Raw genomic sequence first — 24,188 nt, 5'->3', positions numbered from 1 at the left:
ATTCTGGCATGCAGAGGGCAAGGTGATAGAAGACAACAGCCAATGATCACTTCCAAATTCAAACATATCTGAAAGGCTATAAGGCTCCAGTCATGTGGCAGCTGGTAAAAACCTGACTGAACGTATATATTATATAGGACCATTTCTGAGGTCAAAGTTTACCTTCCTCGCACAAAAAAAGGAATTTAGTCAGAATGTTCTATAAACTGTAAAAAACAAAACACAAGTAAAGCAAATCCGAGGTAAACAGGAAAACAGTCATCCTAAGCTGATGAAACATCACAGTGGTGTCCCCGTTGACCCTTGCTTTAGCTGTTCTTCTGGTTTAAAATGTATTGCTTGCTATCTTTAATTCAGTTTTGCAGATGTTTCATAACTTGTTTTTAAAATCATTGCTGAATGCCTCAGAAATTGCAGGAAGCAAAGTAATTGGGCAACATTTTCTCGAATGTTTTGAAGGACCTTATTTAAACAAAGGAAGCCCTGCTGCGTTTTCACTTGACAGGCAGACAAAATTTGGAAAATAAAAATGTGTGGACTGTTCTGACTGTTTGTACACCTTTTTACCATTAGTTGTGATGACATTTAAATTTCTTGATATGCTAAATGCAACAAACATGGAAAATGTATTGTGCAACAGACATTGAAAGTAACTTACAACATCTAAGTGCAAAGATAAATGTGCATCTTAAAAAAAGGACCTTTCGGCTCTCGTGCATTCCCTATAAAATGACAGTGCTGTGCCATATTTTCTTAGAACTCTGTGTTGTGCCGTTCCTCTGTTATTCCTCTTGGAAATGTATGAATAAAAGGGAAACTGGGTGCTATAAGTCCTGTTGTCAATTGAATTTGTGCCTACAGTCTGACACTGTCAAATTGTGTAGGGACACACCCTATTTGCAATAGGAAAAGTAAAGCCTACTTGTCAAATTATTAATACATTTCCAGGAGGAATAACAGAGGAATGGAACAACGCAAGGTACTAAGAAATAATGCCACAGAATTGTTATTTTATAGGGAATACAAGTATTTAAAAAGACATGTCATTTGAGCTAACCGGTCATTTTAAAAGAGATAGGGGTTGCAAAATCTGGTGACAGAGCCTCTTTAAAAGCGGTTGTCAACTCTTGTGTCCTTTAATACACCTTCCATTTTTTTGGGGGGGACTTGCTATTAATTTTTCAAAGAAATATACAGAGATTGTTTTTCCCATGCTTCTTGATAACACCTCCAAAGTCCAGTCTTAAGCTGGCCAAACCCTTTAGATTAATGTTGGCCAAACCCGGGGTGATCAGCCAATGATCTGATGTTTACGGTGACAGATGGCCCTTAATATTTACCATCAAGAGAAAGACAGGTTGGACAAGTTGCAATAAGCATGTGTAGCGTCCATGGCCGCGGGCCGTCGGGTTTACTCACCTCCCGATGCCCGCAGCCGTAGATCCGCTCACTTCCGCTCCGGTCTGCTGTGTCCCGTAGGGTGCGCGCGCACGCTCGTGCCCGGCCTTATAGGCCCAGTGCGCGCACAAAGGAAATCATCATCATCAACTGCCATGCCTTCTGATCCTTGCCTGAGCGTTGTTAGTTTTCCCAGTCTGTCTTTCAAATGGTCCCTTAGTGTTTCCCGTTCCATCTGTTACCCGTGCCTTGTTACCTGCTCCTGTATCCCGTGCTGTTCTTGTTCCTGTGCCAATTAGTGTCGGAGTCGTGCCACATCCTGTGTCATCTGCCACGTCCTGTGTCATCTGCCACGTCCGGAGAAATCTGCCACGTCCTGTGTCATCTGCCACATCCGGAGGAATCCGCCACGTCTGGCACAACCTGCGGCACCTGTGTCATCCGCCACGTTTGGCGTTATCTGCTGCATCCATCTCCATCTGTGCCAGAGCTGCGGCCACCGTCTGGACTATCCAGGTACCCTTGAGCGGGACATTGTATTTCTGGGGTTTCCTGTTTTTTGGCCAGCTGCCTCCCCGCTACGGCGGTACGGCCTAGTTGGTCCACTAACCCGCTTCGTGACAGGTTGCTGTGATAGCGGCCTTCAGCTCGTCTGCATTGTTGGGTCTGGTATCCCTCATATTCCTCTTGACAATACCCCATAGATTCTCTATGGGGTTTAGGTCAGGCGAGTTTGCTGGCCAATCGAGCGCAGTGATACTGTGGTTATTAAACCAGGTGTTGGTACTTTTGGCAGTGTGGGCAGGTGCCAAGTCCTGCTGGAAAATGAAATTAGCATCTCCACAAAGCTTGTCAGCAGAGGGAAGCATGAAGTGCTCGAAAATTCCCTTCTAGACGCTGCGTTGACTCCGGACTTGATATAACACAGTGGACCAACACCAGCAGATGACATGGCTCCCCAAACCATCACTGACTGTGGAAACTTCACACTGGACCGCAAGCAACTTGGATTGATGCCTCTCCACTCTTCCTCCAGACTCTGGGACCTTGATTTCATCTGAAAACAGGACTTTGGACCACTCAGCAACAGACCAGTCCTTTTTCTCCTTAGTCCAGATAAGACGCTTCTGACGATGTCTCTGGGTCATGAGTGGCTTGACGCAAGGAATGCGACAGTTGTAGCCCATCTACTGGATACGTCTGTGTGTGGTGGCTCTTGAAGCACTGACCCCAGCCGCAGTCCACTCCTTGTGATTCTTGAATGGCCTTTTCTTGACAATCCTTTCAAGGCTGCGGTTATCCCTGTTGGTTGTGCACGTTTTTCTTCCACACTTTTTCCTTCCTCTCAACTTTCCATTAAAATGCTTGGATACAGCACTCTTTGAACATCCAGCTTCTTTAGCAATGTCTTTTTGTGGCTTACCCTCCTTGTGGAGGGTGTCATTGACTGTCTTCTGGACAACTGTCAAGTCAGCAGTCTTCCCCATGATTGTGTAGCCTACTGAACCAGTCTGTTGGACCATTTAAAGGCTTAGGAAACCTTTGCAGGTGTTTTGTGTTGATTACCTGACTAGAGTGTGACACCATGAGTCTACAGTCTTCAACTTTTACCCAATATTCTAATTTTGGTCTAAATTTTAGACTACATTTTGGGTTTTCATTAACTGTTAGCCATAATCTTCAACATTAAAATAAAAAAAATATGCTGGAAATAGATCACTCTGTCTGTAATGAATCTATATGATATATGAGTTTCACTTTTTGAATTGAATTACTGAAATAAATTAACTTTTAGATGATATTCCAATTCATTGAGAAGGACTAGTATATCTAAATAGTTTGTTTTTTTTGTGTTATAGAAATAAAGATTATTATTATTATTTCTATCTACCTATCTCTTTATCTATATCTTTTGTATCATTATACACACACACACATATATATATATATATATATATATATATATATATATATATATATATATATATGTGTGTGTAGATTAAGATATATTGATGTAGATCATATATAGATATACAGTTTTAGGCTGGGGCTACACGGCGACTTTGGCTGGGACACTGGTTGCATGCACAAAGATCGCTTTGGAACCAGCTCTGGAAAATGTGCTCTATAAATGCCAGTTTGCGCAGCATTCATTGTAAGCTCTGCCTTGCGACCAGCGTGTATGAAATGCACACATATTTGGTATAATTGAAGTCGGCAGAAGTTGGCAAATATGTATTCAGGTGTGTTTACCCAGTGGCATGCACCAGATGTCAGAAAAGGTCACCTGAATTTACATATTTGGGAAAAAATTCCAGTTTTAATTTTTTCCATCAAAGTCAATGAATTGTCCGTAAAAAATAGAGGGCCAAAATCTTTTATATGTCACTAAACTAATACCTTGTGGGGGGGGGGGGGGGCGGTCATATTTCCTAATAAGTCATTTTGGGGGTGTTGACAGTGTTTTGGAACTTCACAACATCTGTAATAGTCGTATGGTGTCAGCAAACCAGCTTTGGAAAATTTGGTCTCTAAAAGTTAGTTTGCGCACCATTCATTGTAAGCTCTGCCTTGCGCTCAGCGTGTAAGAAATGCGCACACATTTAGTATCGCTGAGGTTGGCAGAAGTTGCCAAATATGTATTTAGGTGTGTTTACCCATTGGCATGCACCAGATGTCAAAAAAATATCATCTAAATTCACATTTTTTTAATTATTTATTTCCCTTTTTTCCTGTTACATTTTTAAAAGTTAAATATATCTATTATTTTTTTACACAATATGGAAGCCCAACATGTTCTGAGAAAAACAAGACCAAATGCATGTAGGTTGGAAGAGGAATAGAAGAATGGTCTGAAAATCCCAACTTACCAGAACTGCATTTAATACATTGTAAGGGCATGTTCACACGGCAGCGTCCATTACGGCTGAAATCACGAAGCTGTTTTCAGGAGAAAACAGCTCCTGAATTTCAGACGTAATGGCATGTTGCCGGCGTTTTTCACAGCGTCCATTACGGACGTAATTGGAGCTGTTTTTCCATGGTGCCAATGAAAAACGGCTCCAATTACGTCCCAAGAAGTGACAGGCACTTCTTTGACGCGGGCGTCTTTTTTACGCACCGTCTTTTGACAGCGGCGCGTAAAAAAAATGACCGTCGGCACAGAACATCGTAAAGCCCATTCAAATGAATGGGCAGATGTTTGCCGGCGCATTGGAGCCGTATTTTCGGATGTAATTCGAGGTTAAAACGCCCGAATTACGTCCGTAAATAGTGTGTGTAAACCCAGCCTAATTCTTTGCGAAAAGTGATTTCTCCTTCTGTTAAGGATGGTTCCCAGGATTAAACTATGATCGCCTTTGAGACCCTCTTGAGACAGATCAGATACCCACGTAAAATAATATTGCAAGGGCAGCGATCAGCAGATGAATGAGCAAACGCTCGACCATCCGCTGATCGTATAGTTTTAAAAAAAGTTAAATATTATCGTTGTCAGCAGACGTGCTGCCGACATGATAATAATGTATGGGGACGAGCGATAGGAGTAACAACTGCTCATCCCCATCCATAGCTTCGTGTGACAGGAGCAAACGAGCGCCGATCAACGATGTCTCATTGATCGGCGCTCGCTGCATTGACCGAATATCGGCCGGTGTTAAAGGGCCTTTAACGTACCTCAGAACAATTTCTCAGTGTAACCTTGGATACCCAGTATCTTATCTTCAATGTCATAAAAAGTCCAAAGGATCTGCTGAGCTTTACTAGCACTGGGACCCCATTATTCTAATGTTAGTAATGTCCCCCGGGGTAAGAACACAATGACAAACCCTAGCTATACGCCATCACTTACTGATATGGGAAAACTGTCAATACTGCTACATTTCATCATTTTGTAAAAGTCTCTGATAAATATACTTTTTCCGATTTTTTTCTGAAGAATAAAAAACAAATATGTAAAAAAATATACTAAATATGTGATTGCAAAAACAGCTTGTAATTGAGTATTATTTCTCGTGACACCCTGTAGTTTCTATGTACTGTCACTTGTCCTTAAAGGGGCAGCGTTTACAATGGACACCTATGTTGTCATATTCCTCAAAATGCTACCTGACGCAGAATACAGAGTGGGCTGTGCAATCAGTAAAAGTGGCTATAAAAGGTTTGGCCTGTCATATACGATGATAAATGCCTCCACTTACATGAGACTGTATTACCACGCCCTATTTTAATGGCAAAAAAATGACTGTCTGAATTGATGATAGGATCCGGTTAAATGGTGGTGATTCATTCATAAATATGGCGCAGGTTACGTGTTGTTTTTTTTGTGCAAACTTATACCATTTAATATAATATATATTGATTCATGTCCCCCAATATGTGATCACAGCTAATGCCTTGCAATGGAGTATTACACACACTGAGCTCTGTGTAATATCTCAGCATTACTTGCACGTGTAGCTCAATTTTTATACTGCCAATGCAGATGGTATGTGTATGATCATCATGAATACCACTAGGGTGTCATACACACACACACACACACACACAGCTGTCCTGCATTGCCGCAGAGTGGTCACCGCCTGCCGCAGCGGACACGCCGGGTGACAGATACTGCGCAGTGAGGCACACTCTGATGCGCCGCATCCATTTGTTTCGCATATTTGATTTGACGTTTCGTCCCTCCATCTGAGAACCATCTCCCTCCCGCAACCGTCGCTCCCCAGGCTGTTGTTTACTTCTTATCACAACCAGGCGATAAACTCCGCCCACCGAGAAAGGACGGACAGGGAGACACCCTGATCAACCAATCACAGGCTGCCAAACCTTAACCGCTCTCGTATTCAGCGAATCGCCAGATAGCAAATTCCGCCGTGACCACGCCTTTTACTACTGGACGCTCATTAGCAGAATCCCGCGCTCCTCCCCCGCAGCCGCCAATCAGGTCGCTGTTTACATCCCAAAGCGTGAGTAAAAAGGAGGAGGGGAGCTACGAGTAAAGCAGGTTTCCCGCCCATTCTGCGGGAATGTTTGCGCAGGGCTCGTTTGTGATTGGCTGGATTTCCTGTCATTGATAGATAGTGACCGGGCCCCCGTGGTAGGCGGTTAGTGTCTGGGTGACGCAGGCGGGCGGGGTCACGTGTTGTTTTCGCCGTGCCGAGTCTGTCTACGGTGAATGTTGTACAGCGAGAGTAGCCGCTGCCCCGTCCGGACCGGGGATACGAAGAGTCTCGTCTCTCTGCTAGACGCCATGCCTGCTGTCTAGTCTCGGCTGGCCAGTCTATGTCGCTGTAGCCGCACTGTTTTTAATTCATTCACTGTGGAAGGGGAGAGCCGGCTCACTCTACAGCCCAGCAGCAGCGGTGAGGCTCCTATTCCTTCCATGGCGGGTGTCCTCAACTGTGAGGAGGACAGAGGTATCCCGGCGGCTATGAAGATTTTGCCACCGTCTGCCCCTCAGCAGGAAGAGACCTACCGGCGACTGTCCGGCCCGGCGCTGTCTCAGGTGCAGGAAGAGTCTGTCAGCGCCGAGTCTCTGCAGCCCACACAGCCGGCAGTGCAGCCGGGAGACGAGGACGTACGGAAGCGCGGTTACCTGAGGAAGCAGAAGCACGGCCACAAGCGCTACTTCGTGCTGCGGACCCACAGCCACCTAGGTCCCGCCCGGCTGGAGTACTACGATAACGAAAAGAAATTCCGTAGCGGACAGCGGCCGGGGGGTGGCGGTGCAGGCTGCCCACCTAAGAGGGTCATCTTCCTCTCCCAGTGTTTCACCGTCAGCCGCAGGGCCGATGCCAAAAACAAGCACCTGCTGGCCCTGTACACCAAGGATGAGTACTTCGCTATGGTGGCTGAGAGTGAGCAGGAGCAGGACTCGTGGTACCAGGCCCTCAGCGAACTTATCAACGAGAACAAGAAGTCGTGCCTGGACACGGAGGAGCTGGAGGAGAATTACGGGGGGCTGAGGAGCGGGCTTGTCTTCAAGGAGGTCTGGCAGGTGAACGTAAAGCCCCGGGGACTAGGTCAGAGCAAGAATCTGTCTGGCGTTTACCGGCTCTGCCTGTCCAATAAAGCGGTGCACCTGGTCAAGCTGAACGCTGATGTGGCCTGTGTCCACCTGCTACTCATGAACATCCGCCGCTGCGGCCACTCCGAAAGCTACTTCTTCATTGAGGTCGGGCGCTCCTCCTCCACCGGGGCCGGAGAGCTGTGGATGCAGGTGGACGACTGTGTGGTGGCCCAGAACATGCATGAGACCTTTCTGGAGACCATGAAAGCACTAAAGGCTTACTCTGAATTCAGACCCAGGAGCAAAAGCCAGTCCTCTGGCACCAACCCCATCTCTTTTATCACCACTAGGAGATACCTGGGCAACCTGCCACCCAGCCAGACTGGCCTGCAGCGGAGATCCAGGACTGAGAGTGTGGCTGGCACACCTCCTACTACTAAAAATAGCAATGCTTACAGGTTTCGGACCTCCAGTGAGGGTGAAGGTACGATGACCAGGCCATTCAGGTCAGTGACTGGTAGCTTAATTCATCTAAACACTGCAAGAATAAACCTGGGGAAGCAGGAAGGTACTGGGAGGTATGTAAGAGCACCTTTTAATTCTGGGTACCACTCCAGGTCTGCATCTTTACCAGTCTCTCACTTCCCATCAGCTACCAGCCCCATAAGTGTGTGCTCTAGTAGTGGCCATGGTTCTGCATCTGAGACTTTGACCAGGCCGTCAAGTACTTCTGTGTGTGGATCTCCAAGTGATGGAGGCTTTATCTCATCTGATGAATATGGTTCCAGCCCTGGTGACCTCAGGTACTTTCGTGTGAGAAGTAATACTCCAGACTCCTTGGGTAATACACCACCAATCCAAGAAGAAAACACATTGAGTGACTACATGTCCATGAGTACGAGAAACCAACCTAATGGGAGGGATGATTATATGGAGGCTGACAAATGCTTCAGAAAAAGAACCTACTCTTTAACTAAACCCACCAATGCCACACTACAACCACACAAGTCCCAGGCTGTCACCTCCTTAGATGAAGACTCTGAGGAGGTTAACAAGCAGTTTGCCTACTCTGAATCACCAAAGTTGAAAGACAGCAATCATCCTGAGGATTACAGTAATGGTCATATTGATTCAGTTTGTAACCAAAGTGGGAGTAAAGCCAAGGATGATGGCTATATGCCAATGATGCCTTCTATTTCACGTGACAATGACTATTTGCCAATGGCCCCTAAAAGTGTTTCTGCACCAAAACAAATAGAGTCTAGGTCTCCTCAGGTGGACTCTAAAGGATACATGATGATGTTTCCAATTGCCAGTTCACCTGTTAGAAATTCATTATCGGGAAGCTTTTCTAAAGGTGATCAAGAGAAAGTCACCAATGGTGAATACATGGACATGTCCTGCAGAAGCTCCTCAACTGTTAAACAAAATAATGACTCTAACTTAAATAATTCCAGGGGGTTCAGCTCCTATTTTTCTCTACCCAGAAGCTTTAAAAGTTCACCAAAGCCCTGCAGTGATCACAATGAATATGTCCCCATGTCCTCTCCTGGGAAATTACTACATTTGAGTTTGGAAAATGCAACCAATGAAGAATCAAAGATTGACTTGAAATCTTCCACCAATGTACTAGATCAACAAGTGAGGGCAACTAGGCCAACCAAACTGGCGCTGTCTATGAGGGGGAGCAATACGATACCAAGGATGTTTGATCATTCAAATTCAACTGAACCTACTAGTCCTGGTGAATACATCAATATTGACTTCAGTGATAAAGCAAGTAGTACTCCATATTCCTTGTCCGCAGAGGGGTCACCATCTTCAATGGGCTCAAGCTGTGACCATAGACAATCCCCTTTATCTGACTATATGAGTGTAGATATTGACGTACAGTCCCCAAAAGCCACAGCAGAGTTGTCAAACTCTTTAACAGACATTTCATCTTACTCCTGCTCTGGCATTTCTAGGCTTCAACCCAATGCAGAATATGCCAAGCTCCCGTGTGGTACAGCCTGTGTCAGTACTACGAATAGGAATGATGACTACACCACAATGACTTTTAATATGGCAATGACTCCTCCAAGGCCCTTCCCTAGTGAAACAGAGAATGGTACGCAGCTGGGCAGCCCTTCTTCTATAGTAAATCGGTTATGCATTGGTGATATGGCCTCTCTTAACAGTGGGTTTTCTTCGGGCCTTCACCCTGTGTCTGAGCCTGTAGTTGGTCCTAAGGTTATTCGTGCAGATGCCCAAGGACGGCGGAGGCATAGCTCTGAGACTTTCTCTTCTACCAGCACAGTAACCACTTCTTCTTCTTCCTCTTGTTTTACTGAAAGTGGCAAAAGACATAGTTCTGCCTCTTTTGACAATGTTTGGCTCAAGCCTGATGAAGGCAGTTGTGATCAAGAAAAAAAAATGTCTAGACACTGCTCTACAGGTTTTCAGCATGGCCTAAATTACATTGCTCTAAGTATGCACGATGGTGTCCGTGAGACTGCATCACCAGCCTGCAGCCAGAACCAGAATGGGAGCAGAAATATGGAAAGTGGTGCTTATGTCAGCATCGATTTCACTAGATCTGACTGTCTGAAATGTTCTGCCTTCAGAAAAGGTTTGTAATAAAGAACTTATGTACTTGAATGAAACATCCAACATGTAATGATTAACTTTTCAGGTACATGTGTAATGAATGACTTTCACTATGGGCTAGTATGTAGGATGCAGCATTTTAAGAGTTAAACAGGTCAACCTTTTATTTTCTCTAGTGCTTTCTGTGCCAAAAACCTGTTTCTGGTGAGGTGGCAAGTCTGGGCCCCTTGCAGCAATTCTATCCATGTGGTACAGCTGGTGCGTGGGCATGTTTTAAGCACAGTTCTAGGGCTGTCTGAAGTAACTAGTTGCTGGTCAAATTACAAGGTTAAACCCTCACGCTCAGCAGCAGGATCATAGTTTTGTTGTATAACTTGTAGCTGTCTGGTTCTTACATAAGATTAATTTATTTTGTAACTATAGAAATGTCAAAGATTCGAGAACGCAAATAGTTTTAATATTGTTTGAGATTGGTCCTTGAGTACTAATCTTAGAATTGCAGCTTTTTTATGTTTTACGTATATATGTCCACATAGACTGCATAGATCTATATGCGTTTATTCCATATGTACATATCCAGTCTATTGTGAACAGTCATACACACTTCCACCCCTTGTATCGATGGTCTCCTAGATAAATGTTTAGGGACTGTATTTTGATGCAGACAATTTAGCATTTTGGTAGATTCATTCAATGTCTGTGGTACGTTGCAATGTCCCACAATTGTGATTGAAAACCTACTAGTGTTGTTGACTGTGCTAAATAAATGCTTAGTCCCCCTCAATTCAGCACCCTATAGTATAAAGAAAACCGGTTGCTATAATCTGCATAAAATGTCTATGCCCACATGCTGACATATGTGACACAAAATTGCATCTCTTTTATTCTCTCGTTGGATACAACAAGATTCGCACATTACAGGGGTATTATGGTTCCTGCAAATAATTATTTTTTTTTTTTTTTGTATGAGGAAAAGCTTATGCAATTTTCTATTATACTTTTTGTGTCACTTTCTCATGTTTTGTTAAGATCTCTCCTTGCAGTCCTGGTCATGGGATGGACACGCAGGTGCACTGCCTGTTACAGGACACCGCTCTTAAAGGGGTATTCCCATCTCAATGATCATAGCTTAAGGTGTTGCATATGGAAATCTATGCATATTTGTAAATATCACGTTTTTTAAATTTTGTGACCGAAGATAATCCATCCTCTCCACCCCATGTCTTGGTTTGTGTGGAAATGGTTACGGCTACCGCTAGGGTCCTGCAGCGGTGTCCGCGCTTGCGCAGTTTCTACTGTGCATTTCCCCAATACACTGGCCAGGTCCTCTGGTGTGCACATTAAACATGCGCTGTAGCTGTCAGTCCAGCCTCCTCACTTGTGCTTTAAAGGGAATATGTCGCTAGAATTTTTTTTTTTCATTTAAACAATTATTTAAGTGATTACACACTTGTTTTAATATTTTCACAAGTCAGGAAATATTATAAATTTAGATTCTAATTTATAAAATTTCCATGTGCTGGCCACTAGAGGGAGCAGTTACCAAAACTGCATCATGGTCAATGTGGTAAAGCAACCTCATTGATTTATGCTGAAAATTTGGGGTGGGGACACTCTCTCTAGTGTCCTCACACAATTCCCCCCCCCCCCTCTCTTCTGGCTAGTGCCAGGAGAGGGAGGGGTTTGAATGTATTCAAACCTCCTACACTGTATCACCATTTTCTGAGCGACTGCACAGTGTAGGAGGATTAGATACAGGGCTCAGCAGACAGTAATACACGAACATAATACACACGAACATAAATTACCTGCTCTTGCCTCCGCTGGTCTACGCTCCTCTTCCTTGCGCCTTCGCTTCGTTGAACATATGGCCAGAAGACGCGGCTGGAAGTCGTCCTCTTACTGTCCGGCAGTGGCTTTCGGTCCACACGAAAATGGTGCCGGATTTTGCTCTACAAACGAGCTTAGTTTTGGTCTGTGTGAGAGCAGCGCATGCACCGTTCCCACACAGACGGCGCACGCAACTGCGAATGGAACGACTCCCGTTCGCATTCTCTATGGGGTTGTATGTGCCGTATTCCATCTCTGTATGTGTCGTTAATAGACACATACAGAGATGAAAAAAAAACTGGCAGCCTCCATAGAGAAGAAAAAGTCAGAAAACCTTAAAATATGAGAACACAATTTAATAAAATGTTTAAAAATATTACATTAAAAGCAATATTATAAAAAAAAAAAGTTAATGACCCCCTCCCTTTAATGAAAACGAATAATAGGACTGCTCCTGGGCATATGCAGTAGCCCTAGAGCCGTCCTCACACAGAGGCCTCATGCACACGACCGTAAAAACGCCCGTTATTACGGGTCGTAATCACGACCCGTAATAACGGGCTCATAGACTTCTATTGGCGACGGGTGCCTTCCCGTTTTCTCACGGGAAGGTGCCCGTGCCGTTGAAAAAGATAGAACATGTCCTATTTCAGGCCGTAATAACGGCACGGACAGTCCATAGAAGTCTATGGAGCTCTCGTAATAACGGGTGGCTACATGTGTGCACCCGTCATTACGGCAGCGTTGCTAAGCGACGTCAGTAAATAGTCACTGTCCAGGGAGCTGAAAGAGTTAACTGATCGGCAGTAACTCTTTCAGCACCCTGGACAGTGACTACTGATCAGTATAAACCTGTAAAAAATAAAAATAAAAGACTTTCATACTTACCGACAACTTCCTGCTTCCTCCAGTCCGGTCTCCCGCCCGTTGCCTTGGTGACGCGTCCCTCTCGACATCCGGCCCGACGTCCTGGATGACGTTTCAGGCCATGTGACCGCTGCAGCCAATCACAGGTCAATCACAGGCTGCAGCGGTCACATGGACTGCCGCGTCATCCAGGGATGTCGGGCTGGATGTGAAGAGAGGGACGCGTCACCAAGACAACGGCCGGGTAAGTATGAATTTCTTTAACTTTTATTACAGAAAAGGCTGTCCCTTCTCTCTATCCTGCACTGATAGAGAGAAGGGGCTGCCGATTAGTGCAGTGCTATTTTGCCGCCAAAAAACGTGCTCGTAAATACGGGTGGAATACGTGTGACACCGGACCCATATTTACGAGCACGGGTTCGTAAATACTGGTGCAAAACGGGTGGAATACATGTGACACCGGACCCGTATTTACGCCAGTATTTACGGGTGGGAAAAAATACGGTCGTGTGCATGAGGCCTGAGGTAGAGCCCTTATCATGGCGCTTTTTTTTTGTTCTTCAAAGCACTGTTATCTCTATATATACAGATAACAGTGTTTAGTTTAGAACAAGCACTTTGTGTTTGAGATCGCTTCTGCAGCACGTGTCTCACAGCATACCGCCCACAAATCTTCACAAGCAGAGGAACGAGCAGCAGGGAAAACAGTAAGATTGAGGATCAAATCCTGGTAGGAAATCTGAATGGATAAGTTTAATAGGGTTATTTTTGATCATACATGTGTGCTGGCCAAAAAATAAAAAAAATACGTGACAAGATGGAAATAAGCCTTTAAGTCAAGAGCTCTTGTAAGGTAATTATTCTTGCTGGTAGGGAATCTTAGGCTTTGTTCACACAGTTTTTTGCAGGTGGAAATACTGTCTCAAAATTCAGTTTGAAAGTTTGAGGCCGATTTTTCGCTCGCGGCCATTGAGCGCCGCGGGCATAAAACGCTGTGAAATACGCTTTCTCTGCCTCCCATTGATGTCAATGGGAGGTCAGAGGCGTAAACGCCCGAAGATAGGGCATGTCCCTTTCTCCCGCGAGGCGATTTTACCGCTCACGGGAAAAAGACGCCGCCTCCCATTGAAATCAATGGGAGGCATTTTCGGGCCGTTTTTGACTAGTTTTGCGGCGCGGTTTCCGCGTCAAAACTCTGTGTGAACATAGCCTTAAAGGGGTTGTTCAGGACATGTAAAAGAGGATGTGATAAAATAACAATGAGTATTCACCTTGTAAACTCTCCCACTCCCAGGACAGGTGCTCCCCGTCTACCTCTGTTCCTGTCCAACAGTGATAATGTTCCCAGTACCTGCATGTGCAGCCAATCACTGTTCTGAGCAGTCATGTGCCCACCATGCTACCACCACCGCTGAGGACCGTTATTGGCTACAGCAATCACGTGCAGGTAGTTGTAACGTCATCACTCCTGGCAGCACCGGAGCGGCGTCACAGGGTTTACCAGGTAAGTCAAATTTATTTTGTCACCTCCCCTAACAAGTCTTTTTTTAAATGCCCCAGACTACTCCTTTTTAAAGAGGCTCTGTCACCAGATTATAAGTGCCCTATCTCCAACATAATGTGATCGGCGCTGTAATGTAGATAAGTGGTTTTTATTTTGAAAAACTATCATTTTTGAGCAAGTTATGAGAAATTTTTTATTTATGCTAATTAGTTTCTTAATGACCAACTGGGCGTGTTTTTACTTTGGTCAGTGTCATACACTTCTCTTTACAACGCCCACTTGGTCAAAAGTAAAAACACGCCCAGTTTGTCATTAAGAAACTAATTCGCATAAATCTAAAATTGCTCATAACTTGCGCAAAAATGATAGTTTTTCAAAATAAAAAACTGCTGTTCTCTACATTACAGCGCCGATCAGATTATATAGGAGAAAGGGCACGTATAATGTGGTGACAGAGCCTCTTTAAACTTTCCTTCTGTCAAGGTCATGGAGGTGCAACTACTACCGTGTTTCCCCGATAGTAAGACACCCCCGATTGTAAGACGTATCGGGGGTTTCAGGGGGGTCGGCTAATATAAGCCGTACCACGAAAGTAAGACATATGTCTTACTTTCGGGGAAACACGGGGGTATTGCCGCCTCCTGCCCACTTCCGCGCCGCCCCCCTCTCCATACGTCACCGCGCCGGATATATCCGTCGTCAGCAGCTGCTAGTTCGCGCAGGAGGACGGATATATCCGTCCTGTGATGGCGCGGGTACTGAGACTGTACCCACGCGATCAGCGGCAGGAGCACGGCTGTTATACACAGCCTGGCTCCTGCTGCAACTGCCGGAATCGAAGCGCGCGCCGATTCTGGCAGTTTAACCCATTAAATGCCGCTGTCAATAGTGACAGCTTCATTTAATGTGTTTGACAGAGGGGGGAGCTCCCTCTGTTACCCGATTGGCGCCCCCGCAAACAAATCGCGGGTCGCCGTCGGGTTTCCATGACAGCCGGGGGTCTAACAAAGACCCCCAGGTCTGCCTTCAGCATCTGCCTGTTAGGCGATGCCGGAGGCATGACCTAATAGGTTGCCTGTCAGTTTTACACTGACAGGCAATAATGCTTCGGTATACTAAGTATACCAAAGCATTATATATGCGATCGGCACATCGTATAGTGAAGTCCCCTGGTGGGACTAAAAAAAAAAATGTAAAACAGTTAAATAAAGTTTGTGGAAAAAAAAAAAAAAAAAATCGACAAGTTTTTCCCAATATAAGACATACCCCGAAAGTAAGACATAGTGGGGCTTTTGGGGATAAAAAGAAAGTAAGACACTGTCTTACTTTCGGGGAAACACGGTAGGATGTACAGTCATGACGGCTGTAATCTAATAAAGCCCATTCTTGCTTGATCGACCTCCTCTTCCACCAGCCTAGTGGCTTTCGGTGCCTGCGCAGTGTCCCAATGAAGCCGGGGTAAGTACACCCATCTTCACTGCGTAAGTGTCGCAAGCGGCCATTCTGTTGAGAGGACGTCAACCAAAGGTCTCGTCGTCCCCCCCCCCCCAAAAGAAAAATTATAATCGCCAGTTAAAACTTCCGATACTCCAGTGACGATGCTTTTGTGGTCCACGTCGGTCATTGTTTACTTGTCCCGCAGTGATGACATTACTTAGTCATGTGACTACTGCAGCCAATCACTGGCCTTTATGGTCCCGTGATAGATTACGTTGTTGCAGTCAAAGACTGCATGGGACTACCGGCGCATTTGCACTGGAGCAGCGGGGGATTTAGCAGGTCAGTATAGATTTATTAATTTTTATTTTATCACATTACCTGCTATCTGGCCAATTTTATTTGTTTGTTTGCTCCTATCCTATAAAAAGCTGTCTTTTAATACTCAGTCATTCAAAATTCAGTGGTTTAGCTCCATTCCACTGTCAAACATATGACCCAACAGCATAGCTAGGCTCTGTTCACTCTTGTAACAAGAGGTTCTAAGGGTTATCTTTGACAACAAAAAATGTAAAGGCTGAAAAACGGTGTCGTGCGTACCTAAAATGCTTTACATAGATTCAGGCCCCATGCACACGAACGTAAAAACGCCCGTAATTACGGCACGTTTTTACGGGCCCATGGACTTCTATTGGCCACAGGTACCTCCCCGTATGCTTACGGGAAGGTGCCCGTGCTGTTGAAAAATATAGAACATGTCCTATTTTAGGCCGTAATTACGGCACGGGCAGGCCCATAGAAGTCTATGGGGCTCCCGTAATTACGGATGACTACGTGTGTTAACCCGTAATTACGGGAGCGTTGCTAGGCGACATCAGTAAATAGTCACTGTCCAGGGTGCTGAAAGAGTTAAACAATCACCAGTAACTCTTTCAGCACCCTGGACAAACTACCGATCACAATATAGATCAACCTGTAGAGAAAAAAAAGACGTTCATGCTTACCCAGAACTCCCTGCTTCGTCATCCAGGGAGGTCGGGTGGATGTTGAAAGAGGGACGCGTCGCCAAGACCACGGCCGGATAAGAATGAATTTCTTTTACTTTTACTACGGAAAGGGCTGTCCCTTCTCTCTATCCTGCACTGATGGAGAGAAGGGGCTGACGATTAGTGCAATGCAATTTTGCAGACAAAACGTGCCCATAAATACGGGTGGAATACTGGTGACACCGGACCCGTATTTACGGGCACGGGTCCGTAAATACTGGTGCAATACGGGTCGAATACTGGTGCAATACGGGTCAAGTACGTATCACCAAGGACCCGTATTTACGCCAGTATTTACGGGAGGGAAAAATACGTTCGTGTGCATGAGGCCTTAAAAGGGACTTTCCATCTAATACACTTATGGCATATCAATTGAATCTTGCATAATTGTCAGATACATGGAGGTCACAGGTCTGGGACTCATACCTATCTTAAGAACGGGGATCGACTGCCGCATCCAGGCGGAGTATCAGCGGAGAGGTGGCTGCGCACATGATTGGAGCTAAAGGAGCACGGGGCTCTGACTGCTAGTCATAAGAAGCTGCAGCACTCCGTGTTGGTTTCTGGACTCCATCAATAGTGTGTTCTGATATTACTGAACTAAACGTTCGCCATGGCAAGTAGAAAAGATGCTCTGACAACCAGGTTTTTTTTGCTTCCCTACATACATTTCACAGTGAGGCGCTCTATCCTTCTGATGTGCAGACCTCTTCTGCTGTGCAACTTAACCATTTGGCACAGGTACTGAATACATCTGTGGACAAATGAGTATCGGATTGCTTGTTCTTCCGCCAATGAATTTATTCATGTTTTACTTTTGTGCGGACCGTATGTACTTGAGCCTAAAGAGTAGCTTTGGAGGTACCTTTCATTGCTGAATTCGCGAGATTTTCTGTCTGTAGCGGGTAGTACCTACGTTTCTGTAAAATGGTGGTTTGTAGTTTCAGATAAATGGTTATAGATGTGCCAACACACAGCAGTTGGGGAAACTTTCTATTCTATGTTTAGAAATGTGCTATAAACCACAGAAAATTTAGATCAGTGACTTGTGTAGCAAAAGCTACACAGTAGCATTGCGTGTTAAGCATATGGAGCTTTTCCCCCAGATTTATACAGAATTACATCTATTTAAAAAAAAAAACATGTGGGGGGATTTGTCAACCTTCTTATTCCAGTAATTGGCGTAGAGAAGTCACGAGGCCAAAAGTAAAAATTTCCGTTAAACTGACTTTTGGGTATTTTGCAACACCCTCTCCACTCTTGTTAAGGGAGTATGGCTTCCCGAAAGTGGACGAGGCTACAGTGACCCCCAACAAATTGACTATAATTGACGCCAGAAAACTGGCAGAACTTATAGCGGAGATCTATGCCAACTGACGTAGATTTCTCTCTGTGGACTGTAACAAGTTAGAGGCCCGCTCCTTCAAGATTCATTTATTGCATTTTTTTTTCTTCCTACAGCTATAGAATTAAGCCAGATTCTTGTGACATGTAGCCGCCACTAAGGGGCACTCACTGTATAAATGTTTACACAGCACCCATTGAAGTCAACCAAAGCAATATAAATACATCTGCAACAATCTCCCCCTAGTGGCACTAAGAAAGCATTTTCTAATTGGAGAGCTGTGTATCGGCCACAGCTGTGGTTTTCTCGGGCTTTGTCCAGCTTTACGGCTCCTTCACACACCCGTTTCTGGCAATTTTAAACTGCATCAAGAACGCTTCTAAAAACGCTAGCAGTTTTCAAATGCAACATTTGTTTATTTTTTTATAGTGTTTTTGAAGTCCTATAGAGAAGCCTATGGGACAAGCGCCATACCTAGAGCATGCTGCGTTTGGTAAAAGACGTCTCTGACTACAAAATTGCCTCGAACGACACAAACCAAAATTCAGTTGTGTTAAGTGCGTTTGATACGTTACTATAGACTTTAATGTAACATCTAGCCGCACTTCAAACTACCTGAAGAAAAACGCAGCAAAACACTCTGAATCCAGCCTTAGGGTGTATTTGAATATTTTCTGTCCTAATTTGCGGACGGAAAATCTGCAGCTTATTACAGTAGCTGCAAATCGTATGAGATTTTAACAAATCTCATTCGCATGATGCAGAAAAAAAATCAGCTGAGAGAACTTTCATTAAATGACCTGAGATGTGGCTTTTTAATCAGCAGCATGTCACTCAATGCTGCGGAATCGTTAAATTTTTGCTGTGCAAAATCTGCGAATCTGAAGCTTAAATTGCAAGTAGGACTAAACACCCAATTCCTCTTTAAAATAAAAAGTCCATACCCCCCTCCCATGGCCTTGCCATAGTGATTGTGCCTTGTTCCCTCGGCTGTTCTCTGCTGTCGGCTTCCTGTGATGGCTGTTTCGTGTGACTGCTGCAGCCAATCAAACGCTGCAACGGTCACATGGGACGCAGCATCATAACTGTGGACAAGATGAGCAGGGATGTGTCACTATGGCAAAACCACAAGATAGACGCATGAACTGCTTTTTTTTTTTTTTTTTGCCTTTTTCTGCAACAGCCATTCTGGCCCAAAATCTGCAACAAAATAAACCTAATTTGGTGCTGACTTTCAGCTGGAATTCCCTGATGGTTCTTGGTCACGCTGTAGACTTTTATGCAGCGTATATATTCCCCCTGTGAATTTACCCTTCGTATAGACCTTTTTTATATTATGTAGCTTTTCTATACAGGTTTATCATTTTGACTAAATTTACTGCAGCATTGTTTGTACATAACTCTACGGAACTATGCAAAATTATAGACTCAAAGATGAATACTCACTGGGTTATTTTTTATTTTTTTTCGTTTGCTCAGGATTGTTACAATTCAATTGTAACAAATAAAAAAACTGTCAATAAAAGCCTCTGCTCATACTGCTGCTGAACATTTGGCAGATCACATGACTAGTAGACCATTTTTCTTGGAATGGATCTGGTTTTCTGAGACTGAAGTGAATGTTTTGACTTTTGGACAAATAAAATCCACACAACACGTCGCAGATTGTCAAAAATCCAGGAATAAATAGCATCGCATGGATCGCTATTTTGTCTTGCAAAACGGCGGAGACCCACGCAAAGGGGTTTTCCCAACTTAGACATTTATGGTGTATTGATAGGATATGCCATAAATGTCTGATAGATGCAGGTCCCAGCTCTGGCCACGGAGTCCAGACTAGTGAAGGCTTTCCATTCTGTACAATGGGAGTTCTGGAAACACACGCGCAAGAGCTGTTTGGCTGTTTCCGTAGCTCTCATTGAACAGAATGGAGAGAGCTGGGCACGCGCTGCCCTCTCTCCACTAGCCACTGCCTGGATTTAGCGGCCACCGCACCAGGTGGAACTGGATCAGGAGACCCCCGTTCTTGATATAGGTGCAGGTCCCAGAGGTGGGACCCGCATCTATCAGACATTTATGGCAAATCCTGTGGATATGCCATAAATATCTAAGATCGGGAAACCCCCTTTTAAGGCAGTGGGTTCTATCGGGCCTAGTTGGTTTCCATCATTTGACAGATCCAGAACTTCTGTTTTTGTTCTGATCATATGACCTAACGGAAATATAAATGTAGGTGTGAACAGAACTTTTTTTTTTTTTTTTTTTCTTTACATGTTTGGGATTGTTTTCTTTTTTTAAAATTATTGTCCACAGAACTTTTTTTTTATTTTTTAAATTCCATTTCCGTTTTAGATCTGATTTTACGAAGTACAGTGTAGTACCGTGTTAGCCAGAAACAATATGCAATGTTAAATACCTTTTGTGTCAAAAAAGACAAAAGTATAGAAGGTACGATACCTTTATTGGCTGACCATGAGGCTGGGTTCACACGACCTATTTTCAGGCGTAAACGAGGCGTATTATGCCTCGTTTTACGCCTGAAAATAGGGCTACAATACGTCGGCAAACATCTGCCCATTCATTTGAATGGGTTTGCCGACGTATTGTGCAGACGACCTGTAATTTACGCGTCGTCGTTTGACAGCTGTCAGACGACGCGTAAATTGACTGCCTCGGCAAAGAAGTGCAGGGCACTTCTTTGCAACGTAATTTGAGCCGTCGTTCATTGAACTCAATGAAGAGCAGCTCAAGATATACGAGCGTCACAGACGCCTCGTATATTACAAGGAGGAGCATTTACGGCTGAAACGACGCAGCTGTTTTCTTCTGAAAACAGTCTCGTTTCAGCCGTAAATGACAGCTAGCGTGTGCACATACCCTAAAAGTTCTATATGCGGCTTTCAGAGCACACAGGCTCCTTCTTCAGGCAGTTTACAAATGAATGACTTCGAAAAAAGCACAACATTTAGATGTTACACAAAGACAATTAGTACATGAGGTGATACATCATTAAGATAAGCTGGGGCAATAAAACTGGGGTTATAGGGGTGATGACTTAGGAGTTAAGGCATCTGGAGTCAGTCTGATGGGGGACGTGACGTGTGTCCATGTAGCGGCTCATAAATCCTGGTGTTAGATTGAGGCCTTGTGTCAATGTCTGGAATTTTATCATCTTGAATTCCAAAATTTTTCTGTTTTTAAAATGACCCTTTAGTATTAGGACTTTTAAATCTGCCAATCTGATCGGGTCCAGAGAAGTGTTTTCCCACGGGTGTATCCACCTCCTGTTTTATTGTACGTCTGTGAAGATTCATCCTGGTTTGTAGTTTTTGTATTGTTTCTCCAATGTAGATTCCTTTATCTGTGCACCTTGTACACCGGATCATGTAAACTACATTGGAGGATGTACAGGAGAACGAGCCAGTGATTTTATAGTCCTGCTGCGTGTTTAGTATCTGGATGGTGTTTGATGACAAGATGTTGGTACAGATCTTACATTTTCTACTGTTGCAAGAAAAGTGCCAGTCTCTGATGGTGGTGAGAGGGACTTTTGACCAGTAGATTCCTTAGGTTTGGTGGCTGTTTGTATGCAAGCAGAGGTAAATCCGGGAATATTTCCTTCAGTTTATTGTCTTTGTTGAATACAGGTTGGAGATCAGCAGCAATTTTCCTCAAGATTTTCATTTGTGGGTTGTATATGACCACTAGGGGCACCCTGCTGTTGTCTTCCTTCTTTTTGTACTCCAGAAGATTGCTCCTTGGAGTTCTTGTTGCTCTGTAGATCTGATCATCTATAATCCTTGGATGGTATCCCTGTTGTAAGAATGTATTCCTCAGTGATAGCAGGTGTTGTTTTCGGTCTTCACTGTCTGAACAGATCCGTATGTATCGCAGAGCCTGGCTGTAGATGATGGATTTCTTTGTGTCTCGGATGAAAGCTGTTCCATCTCCGATATGCTGGACGGCCTGTAGGTTTATGGTAGATTGTTTGTATGTTATTGTTTCTCATGTATATGGTCATGTCCAGGAAATGTATTTGGGATTTTGAGTAGTTCAGAGTGAGTTTGATGGTAGGATGGAACTTGTTGACGTTTTTATGGAAAGAAAGAAGTTCATGTTCAGAGCCTGTCCAGATTATCAGCGGGTCATCAATGTACCGGAAATATGCCAGAGGTTTAGTTGCGCAGGTTGATAAAAACTCCTCCTCTAATTTGGCCATGAACAGGTCAGCATATTGTGGTGACATTCTGCTACCCATAGCGCTTCCCATACATTGCAGATATGTCTTTGTCAAATAAAAAATAATTGTGATTTTAAAAATACATAACCTTGTAGCTGTTAAGTGAACACTGAAACATTTGGAGCTTTTTTTTATATTTTGTTCACTTTCATTGTTCAGCATTAATTGACTTTTTTTATTTGTATTTTATTTTCCACAGACTGAGTGCATTACCATGGAAACCCTAGTGAAGACTGTCCCTCCAGCCTTTCTGCTGTAAAATCAGGCTAAGGTGTCTCTGGAAGACTAAATACAGATATAGAACGCGTGAAGCAGTGTTGGATTTCAAATGGACACGTACCTACTTTTCCCACACAGATTAAATGTACAGCTATTTAAAGCTTGTATTTATGTGTTGGCAAAAGGAAGCTTATTTTTTTTCAGCAAACTTATTTTTGTGAGGGGGGGGAGCAGATTTCTCATGGCATGTTTTACAGATTTGCATATGAGATATTGCTGTGAAGTGGCTCTGACTTGTAAAATGGTTCAGAACTGGCTTCCATGTTGCATTTTTTTGGGTGACCTTTTTACATTCCAGATCTGCTCTTTATGTACTTAAGAAATGTGCTGCTGTAGCACTTTTGGAGAATTTAACCCTGTACTTTAAGAAAATACCCATAAAGGGTGTAAGTTGGGTAAATCAGCTTGCTAGTTGATCAATGCAAGATCTAATTTTCTGGTACAAAGGAAACTGATATATGTAAAAAGAAATATTTTGAAAGTTTATTTATTTTTTTTTTTAAGTCAAAGTCTATGTATTTTACTTGATCTATATTATGGAAAGATGCCTCCTTCATTGAACAAATATACGTTTAACTATGGTACATTAAGTCCCCCGCCTCTGCATTTCTCACTTTATACACCATTGTCCCTTCTTGTAAGTGGCAATATTAGTTTTTATTTAGCATTAAGCAAAAGGTACAGTATTAATTTGTATTAAGATATTCTCTGGCATATCCAAGGTAAAAGCAGACCAGATTCTGTTTCCTCCATTTAATTTCAGATATTTATTTTTTTATATTTGCAGCGTTTTACCTTTTTCAATGATAAGAGTAAAAACCTAAACTGGTATGACAGAGCGGCAAGTACGTTATCAGACAATACACTAGTTATGGCGTTGCTTCTAGAGTATGAATTGAGTATTGTATGATTTTGGTGGTTAGTAACTTTTGTTATTAGCATCTTCTCACAAGTGGACCGTTTAGTTTGTGCTTTAAGTTTCTCTCTCGGAGCTTCATCTCATCACTGTGAATACCAAACGCTAAAGCACAAACCTGCCCTAACTGTTTATATTTAAAGTCTATGTTCCTTTGAGACTAGCGTCACAGTATTTTACAACGGTTTCAACTTCTATTTGAACTGTTAGACTGAGTTTGGGAATGGGAAGGGCCGTGATTCTTATCCAAAGATGACTTCACACTCTGGAGGACTAATCTAGTAAGGGATTAATATATTTATAATGAGCCTATAATAATATTTCTAGTTAGGAATCTAAAGTACCCACACTACAGATGCCCACTTCTCTAACATTTCATTTAATTTTAACACTTGTCTTTTAAGGTTTGCCATGTGTAAAGCTGTAGACTTGTATTAGTATCCCGTTAAGAACTAAATCTCCCAAATTTAAGTATTCTCCTTTCAAAACTTTAAACTGTCTCTAATGTACCGAAACGATCAGAACATCTGTGATGCCACACAACACTGGTTTTATGATTGATGCCATAGACATGTTTTTGTTTTTTCTTATCTTGTGATCTTGCGGCTGCCAGTTTAGATCTTATAATGGATGACCTCAACCTTAGTTAGTTCACTGTCAGTTACACAGGTACAGCATAAAATATGCAATCTTAGTTTACAAACAAAACTAATTTATTCAGTATTGTGCT

The 24,188-nt window shown here is 43.5% G+C and overlaps 1 protein-coding gene across 1 annotated transcript; it reads left to right on the top strand.

Annotated features, from left to right (window-relative positions):
* Positions 1–6,433: 6,433 nt before the first annotated feature.
* IRS4 (insulin receptor substrate 4) lies at positions 6,434–23,541 on the top strand. Its single transcript, XM_075835808.1, has 2 exons — positions 6,434–10,016; positions 22,463–23,541. Exons 1-2 carry the CDS (start codon positions 6,779–6,781, stop codon positions 22,465–22,467), a joined length of 3,243 nt encoding a protein of 1,080 aa, XP_075691923.1. The 5' UTR covers positions 6,434–6,778; the 3' UTR covers positions 22,468–23,541.
* The last annotated feature ends 647 nt before the right edge of the window (positions 23,542–24,188 follow it).

This window comes from Rhinoderma darwinii, chromosome 8 (genome assembly GCF_050947455.1).
Source record: "Rhinoderma darwinii isolate aRhiDar2 chromosome 8, aRhiDar2.hap1, whole genome shotgun sequence".
NCBI lineage: Eukaryota > Metazoa > Chordata > Amphibia > Anura > Rhinodermatidae > Rhinoderma > Rhinoderma darwinii.
Note: the sequence above shows the minus strand (reverse complement) of the source record. Positions and strands in the feature narration are given on the sequence as shown.

Bases quoted from the DNA above. Each gene is read 5' to 3' on its own strand.
- IRS4 (XM_075835808.1), top strand. From the start codon at position 6,779: ATGGCGGGTGTCCTCAACTGTGAGGAGGACAGAGGTATCCCGGCGGCT.